Source organism: Cebus imitator, unplaced genomic scaffold (assembly GCF_001604975.1).
Source record: "Cebus imitator isolate Cc_AM_T3 unplaced genomic scaffold, Cebus_imitator-1.0 Scaffold339, whole genome shotgun sequence".
NCBI classification, from domain to species: Eukaryota; Metazoa; Chordata; class Mammalia; order Primates; family Cebidae; genus Cebus; species Cebus imitator.
In genome coordinates this window covers 688,138-698,301 of record NW_016107654.1, presented here as the reverse complement: position 1 = coordinate 698,301, position 10,164 = coordinate 688,138, and the positions used below count along the sequence as shown (strand labels likewise).

The 10,164-nt window shown below is 52.8% G+C and overlaps 2 protein-coding genes across 5 annotated transcripts in view; one reads left to right on the top strand and one right to left on the bottom strand.

The window, feature by feature from the left end:
- The window catches only part of C8G (complement C8 gamma chain), a 618,926-nt gene that overhangs the window by 556,743 nt on the left and 52,019 nt on the right, over positions 1–10,164 (top strand). The gene's annotated exons all lie outside the window — the stretch shown is intronic.
- PNPLA7 (patatin like phospholipase domain containing 7) overlaps positions 1–10,164 on the bottom strand; it is a 71,688-nt gene that overhangs the window by 56,605 nt on the left and 4,919 nt on the right. For 3 of the 4 annotated variants that reach the window (XM_017505458.2, XM_017505460.2, XM_017505461.2), the window contains exons 5-8: positions 9,656–9,747; positions 9,364–9,504; positions 8,625–8,784; positions 6,100–6,180 (exon numbers count right to left, since the gene is read on the bottom strand). In XM_017505458.2, coding sequence (XP_017360947.1) covers positions 6,100–6,180; positions 8,625–8,784; positions 9,364–9,504; positions 9,656–9,747 — 474 coding nt within the window. Of the gene's footprint in view, positions 1–6,099; positions 6,181–8,624; positions 8,785–9,363; positions 9,505–9,655; positions 9,748–9,895; positions 10,122–10,164 lie in introns of those variants that run through there. The other variant, XM_017505463.2, reaches the window with a different exon arrangement.

Sequence of the window (10,164 nt, the reverse complement as noted above, 5' to 3'; positions counted from 1 at the left end):
TCCACCCTGGACGGGAGCGCTCCCAGGCTCCTCCCCAACAGCGAGCGTCCACTCTGGACGGGAGCGCTCCCAGGCTCCTCCCCAACAGTGTCCACTCCAAACGGGAGCACCTCAGACTCCTCTACAACAGTGAGTGTCCACTCCAGATGTCAGCACCCCCAGACTCCTCCCCAACAGTGTCCACTCCAGATGGGAGCACTCCCAGATTCCTCCCACTCCTCCAAGCCAGTGCCACCATGGCAGGACATAGGCAGATTCCTTTCAGAGAAGCTAACATCAAGACCTACAGACTCTGACCTGTGGGCTCCTAACCCATGAAGGAAAGAGCCAGCTACCTTCCTGTCCAGTCGTCCTATAGGGAGTGTCCCCAGTTAGTGAGGCCTGACCCCATGCACATGTGGCTTCTATGCAGGTTTCAGGTGGATCACGCTCTTTTCTTTTTATAGTTAGCTCATGTATAACTCCCATTTAAATCAAGGTACAGTGTAGGGCTGTTGGCCCCACAGGGTCATGGGGTGTCCCTTATGCTGTGCTGAGGTGCAGGATCCAAGAAGTAAAGAGACAGGACACTGGAACACTGGGGAAAAGCAGCTGGACTCGGGGGGCCACGCCACCTATGAGAGGGGACAGGTGAGGCCTTGAATGTGCAGAAGCATCTATATTAGGCACAAGCAGGGGGAAGGGTCGTAAGTGAGGTCATCATCTACAGGCTTAGTGATAGGCCATACATAATCACATGAGTCACAAGTGAGGGGACCACCCCATTATGTCACCTGGGCAGAGGGGTGGGCCATGTGCAGTAGGGGGCCATGCCGTGTGCAGTAGTTGAGGGTCAGGTACAGAAAAGGGGTCCACCCCCATTAGGTCACTGAGGCAAGGAGGTGGGCTGTGTGCAGCAGGTGTCGTGCGCAACACTTCTTATCTGGGGGCTGGAGACTTCAAAGGGTTTCTAATAGGAGGACACTGTAAGCCAGTGCAGTGGGAGCTGGGAGACGTGTGCTATTCTCTTAAGATATTTATGGGAGGATGATTTGAGCCAGCACAGAAGCGAGAAAAGGCTGACAGGGTGTACAGCCACCATGACCGTCACACCAGAGGGGTTCTTCTCCCTCGGTTATTTGTGGGATCTCAGGCCTGAGGCCGACTTTCCACAGGAACTGGATGCAAGGTACTACAGCTCCTTTATCAGGAGGAGAGGCTCTTGCTCCAAGCCTGCCATACAGTGTATGCCCTTTCAGGCAGGGACGCCACCGCCTGGGTCTCTGGTTCTCGTCCTGGTCTGGCTGTTTTCCCATGTGCTGCTTCTCTTCTGTGACTGCTCTAGGCATTCCTCCTACTACAGACTGCTATATGGTTCTATGGAAGGATTCTATAAATCAGCACTGAATGTGTCAGTGCAGCTCCGACTACAATACCTGTATGATTATATAGAAAGATTATATGGGACAAGTATGATTATGTATATTAGCTAGATATAGTAAGCAGTGAGTTATGCTTCAGGCACTAACTGTGCCTGGGGTCTGCACAGTTCTTCTTCCTCGGACATGGTGGGTGTTACCCACAGAACAGAACATTTCCAGCAATCCAGATTACCTTATGCCTCCCCAAGTCAATACCCAACCCAAACCCCTAACAGGCAGCCACTAACCAGACCTCTACCCCAGCTGCAAACAGGCCCCAGGGCCAAGTCCTGTCAACCGAACGTTTTTGTAAAGAAAGTTGGCCAGGCACAGCGGTTCACACCTGTAATCCCAGCACTTTGGGAGGCTGAGGTGGGTGGATCATGAGATCAAGGAGTTCAAGACCAGCCTGGCTAACATGGCGAAAACCCATCTCTACTAAAAATATAAAAAATTATCTGGGCACGGTGGCACACGCCTGCAGTCCCAGCTACTCCAGGAGCTGAGGCAGGAGAATCGCTTGAACTTGGGAGGCAGAGGTTGCAGTGAGCTGAGATCGTGCCACTGCACTCCAGTCTGGGCGACAAGACAAGATTCCATAAAAAAAAAAAGGAAAGTTTTTTTTGGAACACTAGATGGCCGCACTGAGTAGCTGCAAGAGAGGCCACGCGGCCCACAAGGCTGAAGTCTGTGCTCTGGCCTTTCACAGAGAAAGCTGGCCGGCCATCCTCTGTCCTCCAGTGTCAGTGCAGCTGGTAGCTGAGCCCCAAGTGAGGGAAATCACACAGCGTGTGCTTTTCACTGCTGGCCTCTTGAGCTCTACCTCATTTCTGTGAGATGCAACTACGATGCTTTGCACACCCGTATTCAGTAAGGACTTCACTCACGCATAAACTGACTGCTGGAGGCAGAAGAGCCCCTGATCTGAAAGACTGAAGACAAAATAAACAGAGAAGAGAAAAAAAAAAAGAAAAAAAAAACAGAGAAGAGAAGGGAGCAAAAGAAAACCTCATCCTACTTTATCCATTGAGTAAAAACAAGAAAATTTTTTAAAATTAAAAAATAAAAACAAGGCCAGGCATGGTGGTTCATGCCTGTAATCCCAACACTTTGGGAGGCTGAGGTGGGCAGATCACCTGAGGTCAGGGGTTCGAGACCAGCCTAACCAACATGGCGAAACCCCATCTCTACTAAAAATACAAAATTAGCTGGGCCTGGTGGCTCACGCCTATAATCCCAGCTACTCGGGAGGCTGAGGCAGGAGAATCGCTTGAACCCAGGAGGGGAAGGTTGCAGTGAGCCGAGATCACGCCACTGCACTCCAGCCTGGGCCACAAGAGCGAAAGTCTATCTCAAAACACAAAACAAAACAAAAATAAGAACAAAATACTTTTTTAAAAAGAACATTCAGAGAAAAGAAAAAAACTCTTGAAAACTATGACAGAAACTAAAAATTCAATGGAAGATTTGGAAACTAAAGTTGAAAAAATCTTCTAGAAAATACAGCAAAAAGGCCGGGTGCGGCAGCCAGCACCTGTAATCCCCACGCCTGTAATCCCAGCACTGGGGGAGGCCGAGGCGGGCGGATCACAAGGTCAGGAGATCGAGAACAACCTGGGCAACACGGTGAAAACCCATCTCTATTAAAATTACAAAAAATTAGCCAAGTGTGGTGGCAGGCACCTGCAGTCCCAGCTACTCGGAAGGCTGAGGCAGGAGAATTGCTTAAACCTGGGAGGTGGAGGCTGCAGTGAGCTTCAGGCTGGGCGACAGAGCAAGACTTCATGTCCATTAAAAAAAAAAAAAAAAAAGAAAGTACAACAAAAAGACACAGGTAGTGTGGAATAAAGACAATTCTAGATTTCTAAGATTTCAAAACATACACCTCCCTTGCACCCTGTCTCAGGAAGTAAACAGAGGATTCACTTCACCCCACCAACGCAAGCCCGCCAAGAAGGAAGCAGCAAGAGCCCTGTGCGGGGGAGGATGGGTGACCCAGGATGGCGGCTGGACAGCAGGCCTGGGGAGGGTCAGACTGGGCAAGAGGATGGGGGCTCCAGGGAAGGGCTATTTCCAGAGAAAAGAACTGCTCATGGAGCCGCTGGTTCAGGGCAGAAAAAACACCAAGCAGCCAAAAAATAACACAACTGTTAATTCCAGGAAAAACAGAAAGTTGCAAGAAAGGAAATTTAACCTTAGTACACGACATGGCTCAGCTGTGAATAGTATCCATGAAGCAGCAGCACCCACCCGTGCGCGCCGTGGCTGCACAGGTTTACATCCCTGTGGACCAGAGCTCCTCTGGTCCTTTCTCAGCTTTCCGCAGGCCCACGAGTGCCTCACACATTCAGGCGTTCCCAAGAAGCCCACCACAGCTCCAGAGACACACACTAGCCGAGCCCCCAAAGAGGCACACGGGGGGGATCTGGTGGCCGCGACCCCACTCTGCCCCAAGCCATGTTGGTGGCTCCCTCAAAGATGAGCACCAGCCTTCTAATGGCAGGTCAGCCTTGCCCACAGAGGTGGGTGCCTTCTCCTTCCCCAGGCGGGCGGCCACCCAAGCACAGGCCAAGTATCTCGTGCAGGCACATGAGACCCACGGAGCATGAGATGCCAAGGTGCCAGCCATGCCTCCACGCCAGGCCCCAAACAGCTCAAAGCCTACCTGTGCCCATCTGCTGGGAGCAGAGTGAGCACCCTGGACACCCAAACGTCTGGCTGGAGCTTGTTACATCCTTTCCAAGCAGAAGAACACAGGATGGGATCAGAGGACACCACCCAGGCTCCATCACAGGGCTGCATGCAAGGACCTAGACGCTTGGTTCTGCCTGCATGCATCCAAGCCAGGGTTCTGGTGAGCTCTGGAAAACTATCCTGATGAAGGCTAAAGAAACTGAGGTAAAAGTTACCTCGATACACGGCTAAAAACGAATGCAAAAGGAATAACTTAAAGGAGTAAGATTAAAATCAGACACCCCTTTTGAGTTGACAGGCATTTAACAAAAGTCAGCTAATGGACACTAAAGATTTGTTTCACTGCATGTAGGTTTTACTCAAAGAAAAAGAAGATTAAACAAACATTAAATTCTAGTTAATGGGCCAAAGGCAGTGGCTCACGCCTGTAATCCCAGCACTTTGGGAGGCCAAGGTGGGTGGATAACTTGAGATTAGGGGTTTGAGACCAGCCTGGCCAACATGGTGAAACCTCGTCTTTACTAAAAATACAAAAATTAGCTGGATGTGTTGGTACATTCCTGTAATTCCAGGTACTCAGGAGGCTGAGGCAGGAGAATCACTTGAACCCGGAAGACAGAGGCTGCAGTGAGCCAAGATCATGCACTGCACTCCAGACAGGGCAACACAGCAAGACCCTGTCTCCAAAAAAAAAAAAAAAATCTAGTTAATGGCTGGGCATGGTGGCTCATGCCTGTAATGCCAGCATTTTGGGAGGCTGAGATAGGTGGATCACTTGAGCCCCAGTAGTTCAAGAACAGCCTGGCCAACATGGCAAAACCTCATCTCTATAAAAAAATACAAAATTAGCCAGGTGTGGTGGAGCATGCCTGCAGTCCCAGCTACTTGGGAAGTGGAAGTGAGAGGACGCTTGAGCCCAGGAGGTAGAGGTTGCAATGAGCAAAGACCGTGCCACTGCCTGGGCGACAGAACAAGACCCTACCTAAAAAAAAAATTCTAGTTAATGTTGTGTACATGGGCGATTTTACTATTTTTGCACATTTTTTAACTGTTTCATAATAAAAAGTTAAAAATCATATGATAACATGATAAGTAATTTCTTTTTTTAATTGCAATACAGTGTTGCCTGGTGACCCAGGCTGGAGCACAATGGCGCAATATCAGCTCACTGCAACCTCTGCCTCCAGGGTTTAGACGCTTCTCCTGCCTCAGCCTCCTGAGTAGCTGGGATTACAGGTGCCCGCCATCATGCCCGGCTAATTTTTGTAGTTTTAGTAGAAATGAGGTTTCACCCTGTTGGCCAGGCTGGTCTCGAACTCCTGACCTCATGATCTGCCCACTTCGGCCTCCCGAAGTGCTGGGATGACAGGCGTGAAGCACTGTGCCCAGCAGCACATGATTTTTAAATCTGGACACGGGGCACACTGTGCTGGTGAGGGTGGGGAGCGGGCATCACACAGGCTGGGCACAGACACTCACTCCAGTGAGGGACTCACAGCATTTTTGAAAATTACAAGTGTGCATCCCCTGAGACCTGCCAAGTCCACCCTAAAGATTTATCCCTCAGACCAGCCTCTGATATAAGGAAGGATGGGCACAGCAGACATTCACTGCATAACAAAAAGCAAAAGATGGCACCAGCAGGGAAGAGCCCAGCAGGACTGCCGGAAATGGGGCAGCAGGTCCCCGGGAGGGCCTTGGGCCTGCAGAAAGGAGAAACGTTTCCCTCCACAACGCTTTGTGCCTTTCAAGTGCTGAACCACATTCATCTATTACCCAGTTCAAAACAGTCATTAAAGACACAACCAGAACCCTTAGCCACACGCCCGGCCACTCTTCAACGCGCTGTGGCAGGAACGAAGCTTCCTCCTCCTTCCTCCCGCCTTCCTGGACCAAACCCCCGCCCCTCAGGTCACTGTGGAGAACTGGCCTTTAATCACTGCCAGCTTTCCAGGCCACACAGAGCACCCAGGCCTCCGGGGCTGACCCAGGCAGCAGGACTCACGGTGATGATATCCAGGATGCTGAGCAGGCTGTGGACGCTGTCTCCCGCCAGAACCTCTTTCACCACCACCTCGGTGCCGTCCTGCACTTGGAGAGCAGAGTGGGTGCCGTCAGGGCCGGGCCCACGACCACGGGGCCTGGCGGAGGCTCAGCGCAGCCCAGGGCAGTGGGGCCACAGGCCTGCCCCTCTGAGGCGCCATCCCGGCGGCGGGTGCCTCGGTAGAGGGCAGGGACCTGCTGGCATCAGGGGTGTAACAGGCAAGGGGCAGGGGCAAGGAAAGCGGAGATGAAGGAGGAGGAGGCGCACCTCTCCACCCACGACTCGCCCTTACTGCGGGGACCGAGCCAAAAGCTCCCAGACCCTGCTCGTTTGCTGAACTAGCTGTAAGGGCTCCAGGGACCGGTTCAGCTACTACCAGCCTGAATTCCAGAACTTTGATATAATTTCCCATTAGGTTAAAAAAAAGAAAAGAAACCATGCTATTTTGGTGATTTAACAACGTAAGAACTTTGGGAGGCCGAGGTGGGCGGATCACCTGAGGTCAGCAGCTCATGACCAGCCTGACCAACACGGAGAAATCCTGTCTCTACTGAAAATACAAAAAACTTAGCCAGGCATGGCAGCGCATGCCTGTAATCCCAGCTACATTGGAGGCTGAGGCAGGAGAATCGCTTGAACCCAGGAGGCGGAGGTTGCGGTGAGCCAAGAATGCACCACTGCACTCCAGCCTGGCTGACAAGAGTGAAACTCTGTCTTAAAACAAACAAAGAAGGCCGGGCGCGGTGGCTCAAGCCTGTAATCCCAGCACTTTGGGAGGCCGAGGCGGGTGGATCACGAGGTCAAGAGATCGAGACCATCCTGGTCAACACGGTGAAACCCCGCCTCTACTAAAAATACAAAAAATTAGCTGGGCATGGTGGTGTGTGCCTGTAATCCCAGCTACTCAGGAGGCTGAGGCAGGAGAATCGCTTGAACCCAGGAGGCGGAGGTTGCGGTGAGCCGAGATCGCGCCATTGCACTCCAACCTGGGCAACAAGAGCGAAACTCCGTCTCAAAAAAAAAAAAAAAAAAAAAAAAAAAAACAAAGAAACAAACAATGTAAGAACTTCATCTCAGCTTGACCCAGGAAAATTCTTTATGAAGGTGCCCAAATCTGATCCCAGCCCCTCCATGAGGCCAGAGGGATGCGGGCTCCAGTCCTTCAGCCCACATGAGCTACAACAGAAGCCTCTGCTTCACCAGCTGGGCGGCCCCATTCCCAGGAGTCACTGGCTCCGACTGCCCCAGATGGGTGAACCAAGCCCCTCTCCTTCCTAATGACTCATCAAGTCCAGCCACACACTAAGCGACAAACCTGAGAACCAAACAATTTGCCCAGACAGCACTTCTGGTCTAGAAACCCTGACAGGCAGGGCAGGAACTGTCATGGGGTCGGTGCCCACTCCCTGAGGCACAGCTGGCAGGAGCCCTGCAGGTCAGGGGGATGATGACACTGAGGCCAGGGTTTGCTCAGGGTGTGCTTTAAATAAGAACAAGCAATGGGAGGTGTGGGCCGAAAACTACCCGGACAGACAAAGCACCACACCCTCCGGGAAAGCAGGACGACGCGGACGAGGCCACAGCAGGGTCTGGCCCAGCCCCAGCCCCCCACAGTGATTCAAACAGTATGATTTAACAGAGGTAGGAAACACGGATTACGCTCCTTATTTATTTATTTATTCTGAGACAGGGCCTCGCTCTATTGCCCAGGCTGGACCAGTGCAGTGGTGTGAACACAGCTCACGCAGCCTCGACCTCCCAGACTCAAGCGATCCTCCCACCTCAGCCCCAAGTAGCTGGGACCACAGGTGCTACCACCATGCCTGGCTCATTACTTTTATGTTTTGTAGAGACAGGGTCTCACTATGTTGTCCAAGCTGGTCTCCAACCCATGTGCTCAGGCCAACTTCCACCTTGGCCTTAATTATTTTCTTAATTAAATTAAAATGATTTAATTTTATTAGAAACCTGAAAATAGAGCAAGGGTTCAGCTGATCACAGCAGATCAATACAGTGGCTTACTACTGAACCATCGAAGGTCTTGGAAGAAACACGTAAAAGGGCTGCCAGGCCCAGTGGCTCCTGCCTGGAGTCCCAGGGCTCTGAGAGGCCAAGACGGGAGCGTGCCTTGAGCACAGGAATTGTTGAGCAGCCTGGGCAACAAAGTAGACTCCATCTCTACAAAAAAATTTTTAAAGTTAGCTGGCCATCATGACACACTCCTGTAGTCCCCGCTACAGGTGAGGCTGAGGCAGGAGGATCGCTTGAGCCTCAGAGGGGAAGGCTTCAGTGAGCTGAGACTGCACCACTCACTCCAGCCTGGGTGACAGGGTAAGACCCTGTTGTTAAAAAAATAAATAAAATGTAATAAAAAATAAAAATGGTAAGTTTTCCCCACATAAATTAAAATCAAAATTCTGCCTAACTTTTCAATGGGAAACGCTTCACGACTTGAGATAGGGTCCTGACCCCACCCTGCGACTCACAGCATCCTGCATGCAGACCTCCAGACGCCCGTCCTGCACCACACAGATGCTGGGGTCAGGCTCCCCGGGCTGGAAGACGTGCTCCCCCTCCTGCAGCTGCACAAAGATGATGTGTTTGCAAAGCTCCAGGAACAGCGGCTTCTCAAAGTGGCCCAGGACCCTGAAAGAGCCAGAGTGTACGGTGAGACGCCCTTCCAGGGGAGGAGGGCGACCTCCGAGGGGGTCTCGAGAGCACACAGCCACCAACGAGCCGCTGACATCACCGCCAAACACAACTGTAAAGTCCTGAAATTCCCGTGAGCCTGTTTTCCATCAGCTCAGAGAACTTTTCAACCCGTCAACCTGAGCCACACGCACACAGGAGGAAGGCAAAGGTGGCTTCCGGGAGGGTGAGCTTGGCCAGGGAAAGGAAGGGGTGCAGTCTAGGGGCTGGTCAGCAAGACAGGGGCATGGAGCAGAACCCAGGCTCAAGGCCTTGGATCCACCGCACCCTTCTCACTCTTGCTCTGCGTTCATCACTGAAGAGGAAACACTGGGAAATCGTCCAACAGGGCAAGAAAGACCTGGTGAAGGTGCCAGCAGATCGCAAGGCCCCACCACGGGGCACAGACACCAGCAACCCCAGGACAGGCTTTGCCCACTATCCCCCAACGCAGGACAGCCAAGCCGGAGTCAGTCCCCAGTGGGAAGCCGGGGAGGACTGGAGCCGCAGTGGCCCTTGGACCGTCCCCGCCCTCACCGAACGTTTTTCAGCATGTACAGAACTTCCGACGGCAGGTGAGAATTCTTCACGTCGAACTCCGTGAGGTCGGCCTCCAGGAGGGAGGGCGGGGGCTCCTTGGGCTGCAGGGCCGGGTATTCCTTCTTGAAACGCAGAATCCTACAAGGCAGACACACACCAGCCTTGAGCAGATCAGGCGATTTCAAAAGCCATGGTGTCAGCAGCCAATACGCCAGGCAGCTCGGGGTTGGGGAGGCTAGCACTGTCGGGGTCACCCTGGGCAGGATGTGCTCTCAAGGACCCTCAGTACCTCTTGGCCAAAGACAGCACCTTGGTCCTCTTCCTGGCCCGCTGCCGGGGCAGGGCAGTGTTCTCGACAAGGGTGTTAGGGAGCGTGGTCACCTGCAGAGCCGAGGGAAACACCCAGGCACTGACCCCGTGAGCCGCGAGGCCGAAGCTGGGAGCCGCAGGGGTCAGTCCTCAGGACCTGCCTTTGGGCCTCCTGCAGTCCCAACTTCAGCTCCTGGGTCTGGCGGTGCCATTTCCCCACCCCGCCTGGCCTGTGAGGGAATGTTGGCAGTGACACGGCAGGGCTTTGTCCAGCCCCACGCGTCCTTGAGATCATCCTCACTGTCCTGAAAGTCAAACCTCCAGAGCCCAGGGTTTCACACCTGCTGGCCCCACTGCCCCAACGGCTGACGGCCACTCCATCCTCGGCTTTCATGCCAGTCAACGTGACCCTTTCCTACAAAAATCCACCACTGTCGGCTGAATCCCAGCACTTTGGGAGGCCAAGGTGGGCGGATCATGAGGTCAAGA